This window comes from Tachysurus vachellii, chromosome 3 (assembly GCF_030014155.1).
Source record: "Tachysurus vachellii isolate PV-2020 chromosome 3, HZAU_Pvac_v1, whole genome shotgun sequence".
Classification (NCBI taxonomy): domain Eukaryota; kingdom Metazoa; phylum Chordata; class Actinopteri; order Siluriformes; family Bagridae; genus Tachysurus; species Tachysurus vachellii.
Genome location: NC_083462.1, coordinates 23,659,714 through 23,684,898, shown reverse-complemented (window position 1 = coordinate 23,684,898; position 25,185 = coordinate 23,659,714). Strand labels below are relative to the sequence as shown.

At 38.0% G+C, this 25,185-nt stretch overlaps 1 protein-coding gene across 1 annotated transcript in view; it reads left to right on the top strand.

Moving 5' to 3' along the window:
• Positions 1-14,295, top strand: part of mdga2a (MAM domain containing glycosylphosphatidylinositol anchor 2a) — a 190,406-nt gene extending 176,111 nt beyond the window's left edge. The window contains exons 12-17 of the mRNA XM_060866341.1: positions 276-296; positions 822-977; positions 1,709-1,870; positions 5,292-5,425; positions 9,736-9,835; positions 10,345-14,295. Coding sequence (XP_060722324.1) covers positions 276-296; positions 822-977; positions 1,709-1,870; positions 5,292-5,425; positions 9,736-9,835; positions 10,345-10,433 — 662 coding nt within the window. The 3' untranslated portion in view covers positions 10,434-14,295. The remainder of the gene's footprint in view (positions 1-275; positions 297-821; positions 978-1,708; positions 1,871-5,291; positions 5,426-9,735; positions 9,836-10,344) is intronic.
• Positions 14,296-25,185: the final 10,890 nt, after the last annotated feature.

Sequence of the window (25,185 nt, the reverse complement as noted above, 5' to 3'; positions counted from 1 at the left end):
GTGTGCAAGTGTGCAGTTGCCCCGATTGTGTGTGAACTATAAGGAAGACTTGGTGTAATAAATGTCAAATGTCTCAAGCGTTATCTTTAATGACAAAATTTTCTTATTCCCTGCATAATTTCATGTATATAATTTCCCAGTATTAATGTCATTATTAGTCTAAAATGACGGGCAGATTGACATGTAGTACTGTATGTATATGATTTTCATTGAGCAGTTTCCCGTGTTATTTTTATGCCAGTTTTTAAAACCCTTTCCCATTTATTTCTTCACAGCTCCCATTAACCCACATCTGAGTAAGTATCCCTCTCTCCATTTTTATTTTTTTATATATTGTAGATTCTTTTAAAAGAATTTCTTTCAATAATTTGAAATGATTCCCCTGTTTAAGTCTTCAGGCATGAAATTAGGGAAGGGCCAACAGCCTGGCCTTTTGGACTGCTTTTAACCGAAAGCCCAAAGTGATCTGTGCTGAGAGATACCTTGGTTTTAAAAATAGATAAATAAATAAAAATACAGCTCTGCCCCTGCCTCTCTGAAGGTCACCAGTCCACATTGCTCGAAGCTATGTTTGAATAAAATCAATGAATATTTATCATAAACCACTCAAGCGGAATATCAATAGCAGCATAGCGATGCCCCTAAAAAAGGCGAGACAGGCCTTTTAGTGCTTCATTTGGGGCTGACAGTGTGTTAAGGAGGTTATACAAGATTAAGTAAGCTCCTGATCATCAACACTGAAGTCCTTTTAAGCTTCTTAAGCATGTCTGGTCAGGTGTGTTTTGAATCGAATGAGACTGATCACTTCTCTCGTTGCTTAGGGGAATTCCACTGCAGCTTTGAGGAGGAACCCATTTGCATGTTCACTCAGGACAAGAATGACAACTTTGATTGGACAAGACATAGCGCCGCCACACGGGACACTAAATACACTCCCAACACAGGACCCAGTGGAGACCGCAGCGGCTCAAAACAAGGTTTGTATGACCACCGAACATGGGAAAGATTCACCCCTCAGTACATGTGCAGCAAGCATCGGCTTGGCAGCCATTAAAGCCTCATCTTTTATTTTGCTGGTAAGGTGCGGTGCATTTAAATGAAGCAATCAGCCGCTTTCTGTTAAGTCCTAAATGCCAGATTCAGCAGTTTAATTTGGACATAAATTCAGCTTCACAGATTAGACTGCGTAATTTCCAAGTTGAAATGAAAATTTCCCTAACAGGCAATAATGGTTTTGAAAGTGACTTCAAAGAGAGAAAGGCTTGCCAGTTACAACAGAGATTCAGTCTGACCTCCCTTTATTGACACTTCCACAAAGAGGCTTTTGATAGAAAGAGGAAGAAGAGGAGGGAGAAGGAGGAGGAGGAGGTCTGGAGGGAGGCACGCTGGTGATTGTGGCTTTTATGGGAATGCAGTAGCAGCTGATGTTATAAATAATACATTTGCTTTAATCATCCTGGTGGCAGACATAAAACTATATAAAAGTACATTACCCTCAAGAGACTTCCTGGCCTTTTAATTATCCTGTATTAATATAGGAATAGAAAAAAAATCTGTTTCCTTTTTCACTGGAAATAGGGGTTGCCTGGTGGTGCAGCTGGTAGCATTGGTGCCTCTAGGGTTTGCTCCTGAGCTCTGGTAACACACTGTCTCTGTGGTGTTTTGCATGTTAAATAGCAAATTGTGACTTGTTTTGTGTATTTGGCAGGATTCTATATGTACATCGAGACTTCCAGACCCCGTAAAGAAGGGGACAAGGCCCGATTGCTGAGCCCCACCTTCAACGTGGCACCTAAAAATCCTTACGGCATCACCAACCCTCCTGCATACTGCTTTGGCTTTTATTACCACATGTACGGGAAACACATCGGTAAGTCAGAGCAGAGCTCTCTCTTATAACACGACCCTGACTGGTTTAGGTAACATTTGCTTAACCAGCGAAAGAGTGGTGAAGTGAATGACACCAAAGACACATATTTAGTGACAGGCTTTTGAAGCATCCCCACATGACTGCACCATTACTGTGACAAGTTGCTGGACTGGACAGTTTCTGTCAGCTTCTGGCATGCCATGTAATGGGGGGAGTAGCAGCACATTCTTTAGCCAACGTGCTTGACCTAAATCACTCTGGATAACATCACTGGATCCAATCCTGTCTCATGTGTAGAAACACAGCAGACACATGTGTTTCCTAATAGAGCCGTAATGCCATTGTGTCAAAGCGCATAGACTAAAGTTGTAACGAAGCGAATGCAGCTTGTCTTTCTCTTTCATGCCAAAATTGTTGCTGTCTTACTGCGGCTTGTTATTGTCCTTTACCACCGGGCTGTTTTAAGTGCTAAGTGCACTTTCGCAAGCGTTCCTTGCTGCCATTCTTTCTTCCGTACTGAAAGGAAAGATGTGTTCCCGGCAGGGAGGAAACACATCACATATCAAACAGGTGTAGCTGGATTCTGACCTGCTGTGATGTCTGTTATGTTGTTGTGTCCTAGGGGAATTTTCAATAGTGATGTATACGATGCTGTCTGTGGTGCCATTGCCTTTTCTTGTGTCCTTGTACTTCAGCTCTAACATTTCTCCTTAAGCACTAGTGTGATGAAGACCTCCATCAGACATGAAGAACCGAGGTGTATGCTAAACTCCGAGGCAGCACAGAGTGATCTCAGGATATGAACGGGATAGTAATCAGTAACAAGCCTTGCTGTTGTGTCTGTGTTCGTATTAGATTTTGAACATGAGAAATCAGGTTATGCCAAATTAGTTTTTCTGACAATAAATACTTTGACATCTCTGAATTGTTTGTATTATTTAGGTTTTTTTTTTCTAACCTTGGCTTGGTGGCTTTCTGCAAACTTCACAACCATTTTAAGAGTGACTTTTAACTGGGGTGAAGTTTCTAAAAATAGGTGTGTCAAACATTTTGACAGTGGGTGTTCACAGGCTGCCACACATGAGGAGTAGTGGCTCCATGGTTAAGGCTATGGGTTACTGAACAAAACATCAGAGCTTCAAACCCCAGCACTGCCAAACGCCCACTGTTGGGCCTGTGAGCAAGGCCCTTAAGCCTCTCTCCTCCAGAGGTGCATTATTGAGGATGACCATATGCTCTCGCCCCGACTTCCTAACAAACTGGGATGTAATGTATAAAGTGTCACTTGAAAATTTGTGAAACCTGTGGAAATTCCTACATTTCTGCATAAATATGACCCAAAACCTCAGATTTTCACAAGTCCTAAAAGTAAACAAAGTGAAGGCAATCAAACGGATGAGCCAAAGATATTATACTTCTTCATTTAATTATTGAGAAAAATGATCCGGCATTACAAATCTGTAACTGGAAAAGTATGGGAACCTTTGATTTGAGTATCTGTTGTGATCCCCTAAGCAGCAATAACTGCAAGTAAAGTTAGCGGGAACTTTTTATCAGTCTTGCATAACAGCTTGGAAGAACTTTACCCATTCTTCATGACAGAAGAGCTTCAACACTGGGATTTTGGTGGGTTTTCTCACATGAACTGCTTACCTTGGGTCCATCCATCTTTTCTTTTGGAATAAGGTCAGGAATTTTACACTGTTTACCAAAATCTCATGTCCAGAACTGCAGTATGTAGGGACTTGCTTTGTAGTTCACCATAACATATCCTAGTGATGAGTGCTTAGAGTCGGCCTTCAATTGTACATATTTTTGCTTGTAAAGATAGAAATTGGACATAAATGGTATCATGTATGAACAGTGCAAATTAAGTTTGATTGTTGCTTTAACACATATGCACATGTGGTAACATTAACCACAGAAAGGTAATGAGCTACAAACTTTAACTGGTACAAAACTCAATGCCTTGGTGAGCGTCAAGTGTAACTCTGAAGTACTGGGCCAGTGTGGAGGTGTGTGGAATTTTATAACCTTCATGAATTTTTAATACACACTTACCTTGTTCAGTTAAATATTTAAACAGTTAACATTCACCTTTTTAACACACAAGTACGGCACTCCAGCCTGGCTGAAGTGAGAGCTGTGGTGGCTTCTGAGGTTGACATTTCCAATTTTGGAGACTCACACGTTCACATTTGTCCTGCTGGACTGAATGGAAAATCTATCAATTCTCTACCCATTCTGCTCTGTGCTTTCAGAAGAATTTCCTTCTTTGCGATGGAATTTGAAAGAATTTGCACCTTGGAGCTGTTTCCTATTCTTTTTGATGTCTCCTGACCTGGTTTGAAAAATTTCTACCCGATTCCATGCTCTTGCACTTGTGTAATCGCTTTTATTGTTGTTTGTTATTGTTAACCTATAATCCCCAAAGCACTCTGGAAATGAAGTCAGGAAAATGTGTTATTAGTGTGTGCCAGAATCATCCAGGCATATAAACACACAGTGAACTATCCTTAAGGGCTGGAGTATCTTGAAGTAACTTGAAGAAGAGATAGTTTTAATGTGTTGACCATGCTACCCGAGGTTGGAAGAGGTTGAAACTAATTAATGAGACACTTCAAAGTTTGCTGTAGGAGACCTTTTTCTCTCTCTCAGTTTGTTTATGCGATTAAATCTAAGCAAACACTCACTACTGCATGCCTGTCCCTACGAGGCAAAAGGATCACAGCACTTCCATTAGAGGGGACGGTTAATGCTATTCGTCTTCTGGAGCTCATCCTCCGTGGTGTTACAGTGAGTCACATCCAAGTGTGAGCACAGATAAAGCTTACAAGGCTCTCTGTCTTTCACTCTGTCTTTAACTTTTTCTGTCTTGCTCTCTTTCGTTCTCTCGTTTTTGTTCTCATTCTCGTTCTTGTTCTCTCTCTCTCTCTCTCTATCTCTCTCTCTCTCACACACACACACACACTTTCTCTGTCTCTGTCTTTCACTCTCTGTCTCACTCTTTTGCTCTCTCTGTCAGTTTCTCTCTCTCTCTCTCTCTCTCTCTCTCACTCTCTCTCTCTCTCTCTCTCTCTCTCTCTCTCTCTCACTTTCTCTCTCTCTCACTCATTGCAAATGCAAAGTAATGAGAACGGAGGTGTTTGCAGAATGAAAAGAAGAGCACTTTGTAGGAAGTGAGATGTATAGAAATTCTATAGTGCATCATTGTGTATTCCACAGTGCATAACACTGCAAAGTGCAATGATGAATATTGCATAAGGTTGTGTTTTTTTTTTTGTTTTTTTTATATTTTATATTGTTAGATTAAGACTAATGTCATTTGTCATTGTCAGTTAATGGCTAGGGACTTAATTATGCAGATTGTGTGTGACATTATACTTTTTAAATGACTTGCATTGTATCTACCTCTCTTCAGGCACTCTGAATGCGTTTATGAAGCAGAAAGGTCAAGCTACCTCGGATGCTGGTCCAGTCTGGTCACTCAGTGGGAATCAGGGCGATCGGTGGAAACAGGCCAAAATCAGCATCCACCCCACCTCCTCCTTTCAGGTAACACACTGACTGATCAGCAGCATGAGCAGCTTCATTTAATTTATATTAACTAAAATCATGGGGTAAGATTCCTAGGGTGCTCATGTTCCATATTTCTTAAATGTACCAGAAGCACATCAGGTTTAAAACATTCATGTTTGCTTGTTTAATGCAATGTATCCAGTAGTGAAAGATTATTTTTCTGTGTGATCAGTGTCAAAATGTCACTCTGATCATCCTATCATCATATTTTTGATTACTACAGCACATCAGTAACTGAAATATTTTGTGGTTTTGGTCCTCAGAACCCTTATTACAGAAACATCCTGATTATGTAACTTTGAAATTCTATCTTATATATTTATTAACCATGATTGTTTCAGTAACAATCTATAAGTTAGGACAATAACTGTTATTATAATATATAAATATAATAATAAAAGTTATTATTTTAACTCTGCATAATAAATGTGGAAGTGCAAGCTAGCATTCTAACTTGAGAAAATCCTAGTTCCTAATGAAAAGTGTCCTAACTTAATTTTCTGTAGCTTCAGCAAAGATTTAGCAAGACAACAAGGTCTTCATGTTGTATTTTTGTGTTTGTCACAGTGCAGATACACAAAGTGTTCAATCGCATGTTGCTTTGTTATATATGATGTTTTCATCCTTCTGATGCTTGCTATGAGTTTATTTGGACACCACTTTAATTCAATTTAATTCAAACTAAGAAAACTGTCTGTATTACCTTATTTATAAATACTTCACCGTTTCCATTAATCTATAATGAAATTGTGGCCATTAGTGCAACTCCAGGCTGTATCTACTTCAACAATCCTGGCGATCAAGTCACAGGATCCTACAAGCTGTCCAAAAAAACAGCACTGTAAATGCAATGTTGTGCCCACAGGGACAGTAAAGCTCAGACTGGCAGAAGTGTCAAGCAAAGGCAGGGACAATAAGCCTTTAGGTTTGAGTGAGATATACTGTACTCAAGATGTTTTTTGCACAGGTTACTGCAGACGTAATCACTATTTTTGGCATTTGTTTGGCGTTATGGCTTCGCAAGCTCTGAAGCTCGCAAGTAGCCATCATTTCTGTTGCTACAATAACAATATTAAAACTGATTTCATGTTTAACATACATAAATTCAATGAGAACATGATTCTAACAGAGCTTGCGGAAAGCTTTTCTTTTGGATATGCACAGCAATGGAGTGTGGATTTATTTATTTTGAGGATGAGGATGGGTTTCTTTTTGTGTCTGATTCCTCTCAAGGTTTCTTCCTTATACAGTATCATCGCAGGGGTCGCACCTCTACTTCATTAGGGATACATTTATTAATACAGATTTGAAAGTAATGTCAGGAAGAATAGTGCAAAATAGAGTAGAATAGAGTATCATAAAGTAGAGTAGAATAGGAGTGTAGAGTACAGTATGGTAAAGTAGCATAGAGTAGTGTAGCGTACAGTATGGTAAAGTAGCATAGAGTAGAGTACAGTATGGTAAAGTAGCATAGAGTAGTGTAGAGTACAGTATGGTAAAGTAGAATAGAGTAGTGTAGAGTACAGTATGGTAAAGTAGAATAGAGTAGTGTAGAGTACAGTATGGTAAAGTAGCAAAGAGTAGTGTAGAGTTCAGTATGGTAAAGTAGAATAGAGTAGTGTAGAGTTCAGTATGGTAAAGTAGAATAGAGTAGTGTAGAGTTCAGTATGGTAAAGTAGAATAGAGTAGTGTAGAGTTCAGTATGGTAAAGTAGAATAGAGTAGTGTAGAGTTCAGTATGGTAAAGTAGAATAGAGTAGTGTAGAGTTCAGTATGGTAAAGTAGAATAGAGTAGTGTAGAGTTCAGTATGGTAAAGTAGAATAGAGTAGAGTACAGTATGGTAAAGTAGCATAGAGTAGAGTACAGTATGGTAAAGTAGCATAGAGTAGTGTAGAGTACAGTATGGTAAAGTAGCATAGAGTAGTGTAGAGTACAGTATGGTAAAGTAGAATAGAGTAGTGTAGAGTACAGTATGGGCCAGTAAAATAGAGTAAAGTATATTACAGTATGGTAAAGTAGAATAGATTAGAGTATAGGATTAGAGTATTGTATAGTATAGTATTGTATAGTATTCCTGTAGAATAGTGTAGAGCACAGTATTGTACAGTAGAATAGCGTAGTGTGTAGTCCAGTATGGTCTAGCAGAATAGAGTAAAATATATTACAGTATGGTACAGTAGAAAAGAGTAGAGCGTAACACAGTATCATGTATAAGTATAAAGTAGAGTGTAGTCCACTATGGTGCAGTAGAATAGAGTAGAGTATAGTAGAGTATGGTCCAGTAGAATAGAGTATAGCACAGTATTGTACAGTACAATAGCATAGTGTAGAGTACAGTATGGTCCAATAGAATATAGTAGCGTATAGTACAGTATGGTGAAGTAGAATAGAGTAGAGTGTAGTCCAGTATGGTCTAGTAGAATAGAGTAGAGTGTAGTCCAGTATGGTCTAGTAAAATAGAGTAGCATATAGTACAGTATGGTGAAGTAGTATAGAGTAGAGTGTAGTCCAGTATGGTCTAGTAGAATAGAGTAGAGTGTAGTACAGTATGGTCTAGTAGAATAGAGTAGAGTGTAGTACAGTATGGTCTAGTAAAATAGAGTAGAGTATAGTAGAGTATGGTCCAGTAGAATAGAGTATAGCACAGTATTGTACAGTAGAATAGCATAGTGTAGAGTACAGTATGGTCCAATAGAATATAGTAGCGTATAGTACAGTATGGTGAAGTAGAATAGAGTAGAGTGTAGTCCAGTATGGTCTAGTAGAATAGAGTAGAGTGTAGTACAGTATGGTGAAGTAGAATAGAGAAAAGTATGGTACAGTTTAGTACAGTAGAATAGAGTAGAGGTAGTCCACTATGGTACAGTAGAGTAGAGTAGAGTAGAGTAGTAGTGTAGAGAGTTTTTTCAATGAGTAGAGAGTTCTTTATAAATCCCTAACAGTAGAAACAGGGAGGATTAGATCTAAGGCTTAAATAGCAGCACAAGCATAACATGACAATAAACTTACAAATTTCACAAATAGGAAAGAACAAATTTACATACATGTAACTCAAATTATTTACAGACTCAAACTGAAAATTCTGTACAGATTAACTATATGAACACGATTAAATGTTGATAGATTAAAGCTGTAGATATGTATGATGTACAGTGGTCACAGATATACACATGTAAAATAGATATCCTGGATTTAGATATGTCTGTAAAGCTGCTTTGTTACAGTTGTATTGTTAGAAGCACTAAACAAATAAAATAGAATTAAATTTAATTTTGTCATTCAAGCCATTCAAGGTCATATTTCAAGCCATATACATATTTTATATTTCATAAAATTATTATGAACATAATGAACACACTGCAAATGTTTTACATCAGTATGAGTTTCACGCTAATATATTCAGGAAAAACCTGCCTTAGGATCCTGGTTCAGGTTAAATAATAGAAACAGTAATAGAAGTCAAGTAAATTGCTGCTTAGCTGCTAGTTCTCCTGATAATGCTAACTTCCATGTTAATGCCTTGGTATAACTAATGCAATGAAATCTACAACATGGTGCTATGTATGACTATATAAAGTTAGTTATCTGCAGGTAGATATTTTGATATACACTGGAATTTTGCAATTGTGGATTGTGTGCATTCTTTCTAGCATGAATTAAAGTGAATGGAATATATTTTTAAAAAAACATCAATTATTATTTAAATTTATAATAAAAAGAATTAGATTTACATCGAAAGAGATCTACAGATGCATTGAAACTTTGCTGGGATATTTGTTCCAGTCTGAGTACTAGTTCAGTTTTTTGGTACTCATCCACACTGATAATGGTGCATAAGTTGGTACATTGCTTATTATGAAACAATCATGGGTGATAATAATATTTATTTGCTCTGTATATGTTTCCCTGGTTTTAATGGTGCCTCTGAAAAGCGCATGCTTGTGTGTTCATACATTAGGCTGCTAGGATTGTTCTCATGTAATCAGTTCACCTGTAGGAAGATGCTGTACTTCTATCTCTTGAGATTTTTTAGAGCATAGTTCACAGTCTGCTTTGATTTGAATCGATGCCATGAAATACATTACAACCAGATCATATTGTTTTGTCTCTCTTCCTTACTATAAGAGCAAATAAAGCTTACTGTACACAGTATCACATGGAAGCAGATGCCAGGAATCAGAGTACTAGTATCAGTGCATCTCTAACTTAAACCCTACTTTATTTTTAATAAATGTTACTTTATAAGGTACATCAGTTTGCTGCATCTTGTTTTTGCCTTTACAAAGGTGATCTTTGAAGGCATCCGAGGTCCAGGGATCGAGGGGGACATTGCAATTGATGATGTCACTCTAGAAGAGGGGGAGTGTCCTGACCCTCCATCTAATCGTACGTATGAAAGAGACATTGCTTTAGTGATGGTTTAGAATTGCTTTAGTGTGTGAATGATAGAATTAGTCGTAGCTGTTGAAGATCTGTAATTGCACTTGCAGACAAACGGAGCAATAAAATGGAAGACGAGACAAAGTAATGGTCTGGAATTGATTAAGCTATTGAAAGGGAAATTAGGATTTTGTTCTTCTCAGTTTGAACTTTTTCTGAAATCCATGTGGCTAAATGTCTTTTCTTTTCTTAAAAAAAAAACCCAGACAAATCTGCCTCATTTATGTATTTGCTGGAAGAGGAATCTTTATCATTTCATCGATATACTTGTCATAGCAGGAAATGTTTATAATAATACAGGACATAATGAATGTCATGAATATCTCTAAATATATGTTTTAGAATTTGAAATTGTTCAAGAAAAATATATTTCTCTATTTAAGTCCTTTTAAATCTCCTTTAAAAAAAAAAAGTGTTAACCTCTTCCTTCTCCTGCTTTCTTCTCTTTTCATCAGATATCAGATCTAAGGCTTCGTTCCAAGTGACACATATATGGCCGCTATGCCCCGCCCTGGCTTTTACACTGTTTCCAGGTCTTAGGTGACCACCTCGCTAGGTGGAGACTGGTGGCACTGTCTGAGGCCGCAATCCCGTACCCTCAATATAATCACCAAAGATTCACATTTTCAGATGACTGAGAGGGAAACAGCACTGTCTCAATATGGATTATCAGACATAAAATCATGAAAAATGGAAAAACAAACAAAAAAAAGACAAAAAAAGTAATAAGGATTTGATGTATCTATCTACAATCTGCAAACTATTTTGCTGTAAGATGCTCCCAAGGACTTGGAGGAGAGCAGCTTACTGATGGAGTAGCATGAGTCAGGGCTCATGTGAGGGGCTCCCACGCAGATCTAAGGACAGTTTGTAAAGCACAAGGACAACTTTGCCAGCTGGCAGTTAAAAAAAAACTCATTATAAAGGTGGGGAAATGACAAGTGATGGCAGTCTCCACCAGCTCTTTACTATGAACACCTTTCAGTGTCTCATCCTCCCTGTCCTTCATTGTATATTTAGATCTTATAAGCTTTTTTTCTCCACATTCAGCCCTCATACAGTACACACACATGATTTAACCTTCTTTTGGCTTGGTGCTTTAGAATACATATGAAAAACTATGGGGGAAAAAAATATACTCATATCTGCTTTATATCCCAACCTGGGTAGCGGCCTGTTTTGATTTTCAACACTGTGCTCACATCCCCTAGTGGCAGGCCAAGGGTAGGAGACCAGGACAAAGGAGCTAATGAGCACCTGATGAAGGAGGGCAGAAGAGAGTGAAGAGAAGAAGAAGTGCATATGCCTGAGGTGGAAGGCCATGGAGGAATACAAGAACAGGTTAAGAAAATGCTCAGATTTTCTCTTTGGCAAGAACATTAACAACATTGGAGCCACTTTCTGCCATGAAATACAAAGTGCCTTCAGATTATGAGCAGAATTGCGATCCTGGCCGTTAACACCAAACGCGTCAATAAGCAGAATTTCTAGAATTTCAGAAATGCTTCAGAAGAAGCAAAATTTCTAACGTCACCGTTGGGCTATTTTGTATGATTATTTTGCTCCTTCAAGTGCTGATTTGAATGGCGGTGGAGGTAGAAGATGGTCCCAGAAGTCAGCACAAAGACCTGCCTGTAATTTGCAGATTTAGCAAAGTTCCATACGAAACACAGGTAACTATGTTCTCTACCAGAAGAGCAAAAACATCTTTGACTGTGCTCAGTGTCACTTTGCTGTTCTGCTGTCTTCAGAACTGGAAGGCTACTGCGATGCTGGTTGGAAAGGTACATGGAGACATAGTCAGCCTGCCATGTCATTGCTTTACACAGACTCTCATCAAGTGGGCCTTAGAACAGTAAGAAATAAACACAACACCATGGAGGTGAAAGCAGGTGGCAGAGCCTGCGCAGGTTAAGGCCTACTATCCCTACCCACACCTCTGCCATTTCTATTGAACAGTGTGCATTCTGAAAGAAAAAAAAAGATGATATTAATAATAAAATATTTTATTACACTAGCAAGAATGTTTCTCTGATTTTACACAAACTGTGAAAAAAAAACTGTGGAAGAAATTTACCTGAAAGTAACCATAACCAGCTGGTTTTTAAAAACATTCTAAAAAAAAAAAAGGAAAGAAAGAGAAAGACAGGATGAAAGAAAGAAAAGAACATTTCCGTATATTGTTGGTTATGAATAATGTTTTGAGGAGCTGTGTCTTGTTTCTTATTTTTCTGTTAATGCTGTTATGACTTTTAGCTTTCTTTAATTCTTGTTGTCTCCCTTGCATTGCTGAAAATATCAAAATGGTTGGAACTTATTGAATAAGTTGGTTTGGTAAATGTAAACAAACCTGTATATGTAAAGAAGCTCTGTTAATCAAGGTTTATATGAAATGTTTATGTATGAATACAGGAAGCACAATATTTAAGGTTCCACATTAAAAAGGCAGTTTTAATTCATGTATGTGACTTTCTATTTGCAAAGCCAAGAATATGAAATTTGAGGATGTAATTTTCTAATTGAATTTCCTCTTGTCTTACCAGAAGAACCCTTTTTATTACTCACATTCAAAATATTACTAGTATTTGGTCATCGGTATGTCTTAAAAGAGGCCTGTTTTAAACCTTCCATCTTGGCTTTCATTGTCCATCGGTACAGAGGGAGGATTCGAATGCAGAGACAAACTACTGGACAAAAGGTTCTGAGATCACTTGAGACCTTCATAGTCTTGGTTTTGTTAGTTGTCGGTCACATATATGTCCTGGTATATGCAGTGTAATATAGGTGTGCTAGGAACCAGATACAATACATGTTGATAATGTGACCAAACCAGAGCACAATGACTGACTGTCATTACAGGACACAGGATTTTATTTACTTTTACACAATTCGACAGATGCCCTTATCCAGAGCAACTTACAGTAGTGCTCTGTAGTCTAAATCAAAATAAATATCCTCATACTCATACAAATAGATCAGGGACTAAGAATAATATTAAGCTATAACCTTTAGCTGATGGCTTGTGCAGGCCATTTTAGAGCTCAGGTCAATTTGCACTTTTTTTTAAGCATCAGATAAAAACTATTAAAATGTAGAACCACTTAACTGACAAAATGACACCCTAATAACATATGCTTTCAAGGCAATAAAATGTACTTAGCCTTTTTATAGCCAAGCAAATGACAAAACAAACAGTTGTGTTAACTACAGATTGAAATGAATTGAGTAATTGGTTTTAATTCCTTACTATAATCTAAACCTCTTAGCTCTCAGTATTTCTGCAGTATTTTGGCAACGTGTTACTCCTTTGCTCATTTTAATTGTATTCATTGTATAAACAGCTTTCCTACATGGCCTTTCCTTTCTATAATCCATACATACATTTAATAATTAAAGAGCTTAATCATGTCTACTATCAGCTACCTATTTGGTATGGTGTTTGATGTATATATGTGTACAAATAAATGTAAAAATTACAGATTGTTTAATTTTATGAATAAAAGTCCATTTCAAAATTCATGGAGGAAAGAAAAAGTGTTATGGGCCATACCGGTCTAATGAAGTGTAAAAGCCAGAGCATATGGAAGAAGAAGTTTGCCAAGATATGGATTAGTTATTGCTTGTAAAACCTCAAGCTCAAATCTGATCCAAGACTGTAGTCCAGACACCTGTTACCTCAATGTTGCTTGCACAATCCCATTTAAAATACACTTCAAATTATGGTCCAGATTCACAGTTGATCTTCATAATTATGCAAAATGCACCCAGTAGCTACAGGAACTCCATTGGCTAATTTGTACCGCACCAGAGTTGAAATGTTTGCGAGGTTCTTAAGCTTTTCTCCTTATGTATTTAATTTAGATTCGAGATGAGATATTTTGCCTTTTTGGCCTTCACTGATTTATCTCAGCTCATCACTTCATACAGTAGCTTGCTTTTTTCCCCTGAACACCTGGTTACAAAACACTGTACAGTATGTAGCGCATTACTTCACCTAAGGATACCAAGGTGTGTTAATAGCTTAATATATCTGTCATTAACACAAGGGCTTTTAAAAATAATATGATTTCAATTCTGTGGCTCACATCTAGTAAATAATGCTATTTCACAGCAATTAATATTGATAGTAGAAGCTGGTCCTCTATTGCTTCCACTTTGGTAGCCTCTCTGAACATATTACAAATGATTAAATGAAAAGTTTCCATGAATGAGTGTATGAGTCTAGTCCAATTCCTGTACTGACACACCATCATTGTACTCTGCTTTGTGCTCTGTTTAGGCTTCCTTTCACTGTATTTCTTTGGATTTATCACTGATTCTTTGTGCCATCCCTACAACTAATGATAAAACAATAATAAAAAAAAGCAGGTATTTTACATCAGCGTTTGAAAAATGTTCTTTCACAAAAAAAAAAAATGTTGTTTTTGTTTGTGTTGATGACTTGTGTTGGTGAACCTCGGACGTTTATCCGTGTGTTTGTTCCTGTGCTTGATGCTGTTTGTAAAAGAGAAACTTTAGTGTGTCAAAATCAGACTAATTTATAAGTGATACGTGTGCATTAAAGTAGTGCATTCAGCAGTTACTTGGCAACAGATTAAAAGTGTTTTGTTTAATGATATTATTTCCCTATATTAGTGCTTATCTTTAATAACTGTTGTTTCTAGAACCGTGCAGGCTGAATGTGCTTTAATTCATGAAATAAAAACAAGGTAAATGTAGGTAATAAAACACTTCAGGATGTGAGAAGAACACCAGAAATTGATTATTTTTCTATAACAGCACATCCAGGCTTGTATTTATACTTATACACATATTGATACTGGTCATGTTTTCATGTTTGGATATGTTTAGAACAAAATATATTTTATAGTGCAACACATTCGGTATTTAAAAAATTTATATCAGGTTAAAAAATATCTGAGCACACCTCTACCATGTATGTGTTGAGTTTGCATATAGAGTTATCCCCATGCTATAAGGGTTTCTTCCACATACTCTGGTTTCCTTTCCCAGTCCAAACACCTGCATTGTAGGCTGATTGGCATCTCTAAATTGTCTGTGTGTGTGTGTGTGTGCGTGTGCATGTGCGTGTGCGTGTGTGTGTGTGTGGGTGTGTGTGTGTGTGCGTGTGCGTGTGCGTGTGGGTGTGTGTGTATGTGTGCGTGTGCGTGTGCGTGTGTGAGTGTGTGTGTGTGGGTGTGTGTGTGGGTGTGTGTGTGTGTGTGAGTGTGCCCTGCAATAGACTGGCATACTGTACAGTATATACCCTCCTTAGTACCTTGACTCTTCTGGGATAGACTCCAGGCTCCCTAAGACCCAGTAGTACTGTATAAGCAGTGTAGAAGATGGATATGCATGGATGGATAGATGCATGGATGGATGCATAGATATTTGGAAGATACTAGGATGGCTATAATCAGTTATACAAAATAAATAAATTAATACATTTCCAGATAATTTTGTGTGTTGCAGAAGACGCCACCAAAAAATTAAACCACATGGTGTATAAACATTGTGTATAAACTTTTAGGGTGAAAAATGTACCGGTAATACATTGGATTAAAGGATAATATATATTCCCAGACTTAAGGATAACCACGTAACTATATAAAGTAAGAAAATCTATACAAATGCTAAATGAAACAATTATAAGCTGATAATGTTGCCTAATAACTGCATAATTTACTACTTATATGCAAGCTAATAAGTCCTGTCTGATATATGAATGATATACTGAAGTGCTCTTGTGAGTGTATGTGCTTTCCTGCTTAACACCAGAGACCAGATCATATTCTGTTCAGGTTACTGAACTATTTTCTGTCCTAGTGACTGTTTTTCAGGAAAAAAGAAGGCTACTTTTGTACAAACTCTTTTATTCTCCTCTGTGTGGTGATGAACTGCAAGTCCCTGTGGCTCAGTGGTATTTGTTCCATAGTTCCATCTTTTCACAGATATGCACCATGTCTGTTCAGGTGAGAAACAGCCCATATATTGGGTGCTACTGGTGTTATATGGACTCATGCTGGTGAGACACTGACGTGCTAATGGTTTATGGCAAATATCCTGTTCTCATTTTTAGAAAAGCTAAGCGTCTTGGGGTTTCTGTAGAGTGTTGCATTATGTTTGCTTAAAAGCTGTGAGATTAGATATTTAATAGTGTATAGACATTTTACAACTGCAGTTTATGTATGTGTGAAAATATTACAAACAAAAATGAAGACTGCTTTTATATGAAGTCTGGACCTTTAAATAGGAACATCGCTACATCGCCTGCACGTTCATTCGGTTGCCCATTATATTTGAAGAGAAGATAAATTAAAACACTTGACATGATGATAGATGAAATATGTAGGATGTGGTAGCCTAGTGTTTAAGGTGTTGGACTACCGATTGGAAGGTCAGAGTGTTTGACTCCCAGGTCCACCAAGCTGCCACTTTTGGGCCTTTGAGCAAGGCCTTTAACCCTCAATGGCTCAGCTGTATAAAAATGTCGGTCTCTATGGATAAGGTCGTCTACCAAATGCTGTAAATTTGTCAGAACCTTTCCCCCACTCTGGGTGAAATTTCAACCTAAATAAATGTGAAAGACAAACCACCTTTTTAAGTAGAAAAAGGAAAAAACTTACAGCAGTGCAGTTGCATAAGTGTGTACACCACTAAAATAAAAACAAAAGCCTCGGTCTGACTGAAGAAAAGCAGCCCTAAAGCATGATGCTACCACCACTATGCGTATGATGAGCACCAAGCATACCTTTTGGAATGATAAAATCATTATACCTTTGAGAATAGGCTTCATCAGACCATAGCACATTTTGGCATATAGTTTCTGGTGAGATTCAATGTTTTCTGTGAACTTGGCCAACAGAGACTGGTGTTAAATGCAGAGTAAGCAGTACTTCAGATATTCCTACAGCTCCTTTTATGATGTGGCCTTTATAGTGTTAAGATTTTCATATGCCTCTTAATATGGTTTTTCATTGTGAAAAACCATGCATGCATGCCTCAAAAACTCTTTGCGGTCCATGTCAGATGAAACCAAGAAAATGTGAAGAAATCCCACAGAAATGTATGCTTTTGAACAGAAAATTGAATGTGTCTGGAGCATTCATCAGCCACAACCCTAGTTATAAATAGGTGTGCACATTTACGCAAACAGGTTATTGTAAAAAATAAATTTGTTTTCACATGATGTAATATCATATTAAGTGAGCAAAAAGGTATGAAATGATTTGTTCTTATTTTCATATTCTTTACAAAAATCTGCCATTTTAATAGGGGTGTGTAGACTTTTATATATCACAGACAGACAGAAAGACAGACAGACTGAGTGAGTGAGTTAGTGCTTCTTGTTGTTAGTTGCAAAAGCCTCAAGAATCATGAGATTTGCTTTGTTTCATAAGATGCAGGTCTGTCTTCCTTCTTCCTACAGACACCTTGAGGTTTTGTATGCCTGTGTAATTTTAAAGTTCATTTGCATTTTAATGAATTTTAATAATCAATATGAGACCCTAGGGGGCACGGTGGCTTAGTGGTTAGCACGTTTGCCTCACACCTCCAGGGTCGGGGTTCGATTCCCGCCTCCACCTTGTGTGTGTGGAGTTTGCATGTTCTCCCCGTGCCTCGGGGGTTTCCTCCGGGTACTCCGGTTTCCTCCCCCAGTCCAAAGACATGCATAGTAGGTTGATTGGCATCTCTGGAAAATTGTCCCTAGTGTGTGATTGCGTGAGTGAATGAGAGTGTGTGTGTGTGTGAATGAAAATTCATTCATTCATCTTCTACCACTTATCCGAACTATCTCGGGTCACGGGGAGCCTGTGCCTATCTCAGGCGTCATCAGGCATCAAGGCAGGATACACCCTGGACGGAGTGCCAACCCATCGCAGGGCACACACACACTCTCATTCACTCACGCAATCACACAAGGGACAATTTATCAGAGATGCCAATGCGATGGGTTGGCACTCCGGAGTACCCGGAGGAAACCCCCGAGGCACGGGGAGAACATGCAAACTCCACACACACAAGGTGGAGGCGGGAATCGAACCCCGACCCTGGAGGTGTGAGGCGAACGTGCTAACCACTAAGCCACCGTGCCCCCATGAATGAATATGAGACCCTAAAAATCTGTGCAGGTAAGCATGAAAATCCTTTCTATCTCCATTTTGGGGAAAAAGTAAGTATTTCTACGCTTACAGGCCTGGATTTTTTTTCTGAGTGTTTATGTGAGTATTTCTGTTGGTTCTTACATCGAAGGACTACAGCATCATTAAATCCTTTTGCCTTTGACTAAACGTTTTTGGTTTCAGTTTCTATACATTGTGAGAAGTTATCAGTTATCCCACTGATAACTGCTTTCCTTAAACTTTACTTTAAAGTCCTCACTCTTTGTCACCTCTTCACACCCTTCTCTCTTATCTCGCTCAGTTCGTATTTAAGTTGATCTAAAGCTGACCTCCTGAGCCCCATTAACATGCACTTGTAGTAGCCTATCCAGTATGCAATGTCATTTTCTCTTGCATTTTGTCCCCTTTTTTCCCTTGCTGTGGTTGGTGATGGCGTTCCATTTACACGGCGGATCCTGTTTCCTAAGCACATGAGAAAATGTCACTGAATGCTAATGCATCTCAATGCCCATCTGAACAGCGTGCACTGTCAATCAAAGCTAATCCATATACCATACAAAATGTCTGTCAAAGGCCCACAGACAATTGTCACCAATAATGCATCTAGAATATTTTGTGCCCAAAATCCACCAAGCAATTTTCAAAATAATATGCATTCATAGCCACACATTAGGATTGATTCTACAAGGTACTGTATAGCCAGAGCAAGTTCAGCATCAAAATAAAAAAGGGAAACATTTTTTGTCCGGCTTTAATAATAAATAAAGTATTTTCTGTGCAGATGAGTGGAAAATACATTTCTCATATGTATCAAATCAGTAAATTCTTGCTGGTCACTTGCACCCTCAACCCACGTTGAACAGCAGCTCGTTAGAGGATCATCAGAGGAGCACTTTTGTGCCAGCTCATGTTGCTATGTAAGTGCCATTACATCTGTTTGGTAGCAGATCAGAGAATTTGCCTAATGATAGGCCTGTGGCTGCTGAGCGAACTGATGATCTTGTTAGCTGTGTTAATTTAGATTAAATGTAAGAGGATTTTCTTTTAGTGTTTCGGAAGATTTCATGATTGTATATTGATGAATTGAGATACAGTCAGTCACATTAAATGAGATGTTTCAATAAAGGGATTTTTGAGCAGATTTAAAAATCTGCTGTTCTCCTTCGTCTCTGAGAATGAATGTGTGTTTAAAGATGCTAAATGTGATGTGAGCAACAGATAGGACTGATGAGAATAACAATGTTCCCATCTATATTTGATCTCAGATTATTCCAGGGCTGATGTTTTGAAAGACTCAAGGACTGGACTGATGCTGGTAACCAGGGCTGATGCTACGGATAACCCTGTTCCTTTGGCTAATGCCTTGGTAAACCTCCAGCTGGTGCTGATGCCAGGGAAATCTTGGGGATTGGAGCTGGTAGCAGGGACAGGGAATGTTGCAAGGACAGTCATAAAAACTGGGGGTTACTGCTGGGGTTAACACAGGGGCTGATGCTGGTGCTTGCAATCGGGGTGGCTATAGGTACTGAGGGACCTAGACTGAAATGAGGAAGACTCAGGGACTGCTGCTATGGAAATCCTGTAGCTGGTACTGACACTGGGAATAGCTCAGAGATGTCAGGAACCAAATTAAATGTAGACTTAGAGGGTAAACTTGACACAAAGAAAGGCTAGGGGATGCATCTGACACTGGAATGTTATAAGATATGTGATACAGGATTAGAGACAGGAGATGAGATAGGGACATGGTCAGACACTGCTTTGGGTTGCTTATGTCAGAGCCTGTGCTGGATATATGAGCACAGACCAAGACTGAGTTATATAATTAAAAAATAAGTAATGAACTATAATTGTGATGTAAGATAAAGAGAAAAATGAAGTCTGAGGTAATTCCAGCTGTAATCAAAGCCTAAAGCTGAAGCTTATGATCTACATACAGTATATAATCTCACTTAGGTTCATAATCAAAGGCATCAATCAATATTGCATATAGGGCTGTTTCAGAATGGGCTTAAACAGTCACAAAGGATAAAATATGTGATTAAGTAGCACTGAGACAAGCTATAGAACTTACCCACTGGAAAATGTCTAAATCTCAAAGTCAGATTGAAGCAGGCAAGTGAGTTCAAACTAGAAGCACCAGAAAGACAGAGCTAGACATTCAGAAGCATCTTCAGAAACAGGCACAGAAGCAAAACTATCTCAGACCCAGAACAAAAAAAATGGTTCAAACAAGGTTACTAAAATTAATAATGACATCATTCAAAGCTAGGCGCAGAAGCTGGCAGAAGCAGAGGCACTACGGGTTATTTGGTGTGCTGCCAGGCAGAAGAAAATATGATTTTAGGGTTAACAGTATGAAGAGAGACGCCACACCTAAAGAAATCATTTTAAGGCCAAGAGACTCAGCTGGAGCCAGTTTCTAGGGTCACATGTAACCAGAGGAGCTGGTGACCCAGCAAGTGCTTGTGCAGGGTTTTCATGGGCGATCAGGCCTAGAGCTTAGGGATGGAACAGGTACAGCCTGGATCTCAGCCGACAAGATAGGCCTAGGAAAGGGGTTGCAGTTAGGAAATGTCTAAATATGATGATTCCTGGACTCCTGGTTTTGTGGAATCACACTCCTCTTGGCTCTACTTGCTGGGTTGATTTGAGCCCACAGAAGGGACACAGATACAGCTACTTTTGGAGGCCTTTTTTTCCTTGTTTTGACATTTAGAATTACGCTCACTCACAATCTCTCCCAGTTGGCCATATAATCACAATGAAGATCTTCTTACCAGATGTTCCGGTCCACTGACCTCTGAAAAAGATAATATTTTACATACTTTCTGTGAATATTTCTAGGTCTTTTGTATAAGTCTTTTGACTTTGTATTTATAAATGTGAACAGAAAAGTATGTGTTCATAAGCTTACACAAAGTCTGGTGTAAAAACTCAGAACTTAAGTGGGGAAAAAGTATTTAAACATCACAAATCAACAACATTATTACTTTGCTACAAACCATTGGCAATTAAAGCTTTGAGTCATCTAAGGTTACAAGTAATTTAATTTTTAACAGCATTGTGGTTCAGTTCTAGAACATTCCTCTTTGTAAAATTGTTTTGCATTATTCAGATATTAGTAGAATAATTCTGGTGGACTCGCAATTCTAAAATCCTCCAAAAAAATGTTTGGCCATGTTTTGAAAACACAATAGAAACCAATCTTGTATTTTTTTTTTTTGGCTGGGTTTTTTTTTAGGGTTGTTCTCCCAGTAATAACCCAGTGCCGTTAGCAGAGAAGCAGCACAATATCATGATGTATCCACTTTCATATTTTATGTATGTGTATGTGTAACTCAGCTATATTTCATGCATGACTGTACCTCTGTTTTATGTTGGATGCAGGAATGAAGATGTTCAGTTCACTGCATATGTTTTCTGTGTAACTGTTGTTCATGTTGCTTCAGGTCATACTGCATCTCTTCAACTGACTGCTCTCCTTCCTCTCTTAGTTGTGTTTCTATGAACTTTCCACCTACATGTTATCGACTTAGTTGTACAGACAGGGATGTTTATGGTTGTTGCTATGGCTCTGCAACTAGTTCCTTCCAGCATATTTTTATAATGTTGTTCCTGATAACGTCTGGAAACTCTTTCACCTTTACCATGATTGCTGTCTTTCCAAACAAAGTCATTTATTTCTTAATAAAGTCAGCAGGTGACAGTGTACATTAATATGTATTTTTCATAAACTTTTTTCCTCTTTTTTTAATTTTGTATTCAAAAACTTTGATTATAATTACAAATACATATGTGAACATACAGTATGTACTAAAGGTATATTAAATAAGAAAAACTGAAGTTTATTTAATTTTACTCCTCTACTTCAGTTATTCAGGCTTTCTATCATAATAAAGATAAATGAGTAGTGAATTTTACACTGCATGAAATGAAATTTTATGTAATAGCTACTCAGGATGCAAGAGAGAATGGTAAATATATTTATAGAATTTGTTTCTAATACCTACGTCATTAGACATACAGATGTGAGTGAGTGAATGAGTGAGTGAGTGAGTGAGTGAGTGAGTGAGTGAGTATTTGTCAATCATTTCACGTTGTACTGTATTCTGTATTGTAAAGCTGTGTAGCTTGTGAGCAGAATTGACCAGTTATACTTGGTGGAGCTAAAAGGTTCACCGAGTCCAGTGAGTGCCAATATTTTTGTGAAACAATTTGTTTTGTTGGTTTGCAATTAATGGCAATAAAAATTTGAGTCTTTGTGGGCAATGTGTGTAAACTGTGAAGCTTGACAGGTATGAATATTTATGTCATTATAAAAATTTACTTGGGTTTAAAGGAAAGGTGTACAAGACAGCAGTGAGACCAGCTATGCTGTATGGGTTAGAGACTGTAGCAGTGAGGAAAAGACAGGAGGCAGAGATGGAGGTATTAGAGATGAGGATGTTGAGGTTCTCTTTAGGAGTGACGAGGATGGACAGGATTAGGAACGAGCAGATCAGAGGGACGACTCGGGTTGGCTGTTTTGGGGACAAGGTCAGAGAGGATAGATCACTGAGCACTGTGCTGCTTCACACTGACTGCACTTTTTATCCAAATCACTTTTACTCCTGTTTTATTCTTTTTAACATATTTTAAAATATTTTTATCAAAATCACATTTATTTTTTTTAATTGTTCTTTGTTTTTATTATGATTTTATTGTGTGTCTCTTATTTTACATATATTTTTTTTCTCTCTTATAAACTGTTTTCTAATTTCTATGTAAAGCACTTTGAATGACCTCTGTGTATGAAATTTGCTATACAAATAAACTTGCCTTGTCAAACTTGCCTAGATTGAGATGGTTTGGACATGTACAGAGGAGGGTGATGGTTATATTGGTAGAAGGATGTTGGAGATGGAGCTGCCAGGTAAGAGGTCAAGAGGAAGGCCAAAGAGGAGAGCTATGGATGTGTTAAAAGAGGACATGAAGTTAATTGGTGCGAGAGTAGAAGATGCTGAGGATAGAGTTAGGTGAAAACAGATGATTCACTGTGGTGACCCCTAACAGGAAAAGCCAAAAGTAGAGGAAGATATTTACTATAGGTGCAGTTCTCATAAAGGGTTTATGTAGGAGACATTAAGGCTTAAACATTCCCATTAAATAGAGTTAGATGTTCATTAACTCATTCATTCATTCATTCATTCATTCTTTCATTTTTTTTTTTACTATTTTTCATGTACAAGGTCACTGGGAACCTGGAGTCTAACTTGTGGCCAATCCATTGCAGGGCACAATCACACACAAACTCCTGTACACATTATAAAAAAAAATAGAGATGCCAATCAGCATATAACACATGTCTTTGGAATGAGGGAGGAATCTGTACCAGAGGAAACCCCCAAAGCAGGAAGAACATGAAAACTCTCTTCACACAGGGCAGAGGCATGAATCAAAACCCCAAACTCCAGAGGTGCGAGGCACACATGCCAACCACTAAGATGATAGTAAGTACTTGAACACTTGTAAAAATAAATCTAATTTTAGTCAGAAAATCACAATGTCTGAAATTTATTCAAAGAACGTTTATTTAAGTAGTAAGCTCCAACGATGCTGTAAAAAATTTGCCACCAGTAGAGGCTTTTTCATGGCACATGAAGTCTTTTCTTAGATGAATTGCTTAATACATGCAACACTAGCACAAATAATAGCACACAGCTGGCATAGGGAGGCACCATTGAGAGCACCTTAGTAACTTGTCTGTAAGCCAGTCCTCTCTGATGTTAGCCAGCTTTGCTCTCACAGCATGTGTATGTGCCTCAGATGTATGCAGAACCCTGTGAGCCACAACACTCTTGGCAATGGCATGACAGGAAATTACAATGCAGTGACAGGCTGAACTGATATATTTCGGTGCTTTAACTCTGCTTAATACTTATTGTTCCTTTGGTGATAAACTCATCCCAGACTGAAAGAGGAAGTCAATTTGTTGCAGCGGAAACTTGATAAGAACAACAAAAAAAAGGCTATAATATGACTTGGTGACTTCTCTTGTCCAATTATACTGACAGGCAAAAAAGCAGTGCCTGCATTCTGGGTTATAAAAATGGTTTCCTGCTATGCCTGACATATTCATTTACAGGATCCCATGACATATGCAGATGCATATACTGTAGAGTGTGTGTTTTTTATGCACTCATAGTGCTGTATGTGGAACAGCTTTTGTGCTTATTAGAAAAAGAATGTACTTAATGAAGAATTTGTTCCTATCAGTGTTATGAGAAACAAACAATAAATAAAAGGCAGGAATGTGATCTTTCCATTCATTCACGTGTGAAATCACAAATAAAATGTACAGGACTATGGAGAATTAGATTCAAATTCACAAGTCACAATTGCACTGATAAGCAGAAGCAGGTCACTCATATACATCATCTTCCTCTTGTTATATTTTTTAGTTGTATAGGATTACATAGACCAATGGCATCCAGTTTCATTTTGAGAATGAATAATAATGTGCAAGAAACTTAAAATAAAATCGTATTTTTTTTTTTTGTTATCTGTTAAAAATGGCAATAGAGAAAATAAATCTGCAGGGAGAAATCACTCTTGATGTTTTTACACTAAAAGCTAAAAGCGTAAGCTTCCATGAAATTCCTGGAATAGTGATTCCGAGTCAAAGCTGTCAGGTTGTATTTGAGGTGAATTTTACAGTCTTGTACATCATACAGTGATGTGCGTACACACATGTCACATGTCATGATGTCAAAACCTTAGGCAGTGCTTTGTGAAGGCAATGTCATACAAGTGGCATTGTAAATGGAGGTTAACCATGCGGGATGCCTGCAAATGCCAATTCCTATTACTCTTCCCTGGGTCACAGCTCATGAAGCAAAAACAAAAACACTAGAGAAATGAAAAAAGGTTGTGAGCATTTTCACATTTAATTTCACATTCCCCAAAAGTTATTTATGTCTGCTTTAAAACAAGCCTGGGATCTCAGTTTCTGGGATAGTGTCAGGAACTTCTGGGATTATTCCTGGCCAGACCACCAGAGGGTGTGCTGGTAGGTCTTTCTGCTCCTTCAAGGTCATGGGTTTTACCACCTGTGTCTTGTTATCCCTAATGTGTTCCTCTAGTTATACCTGCTTGTTGTATCAGACTTTGTTTCTCATTGTTGTACAACCC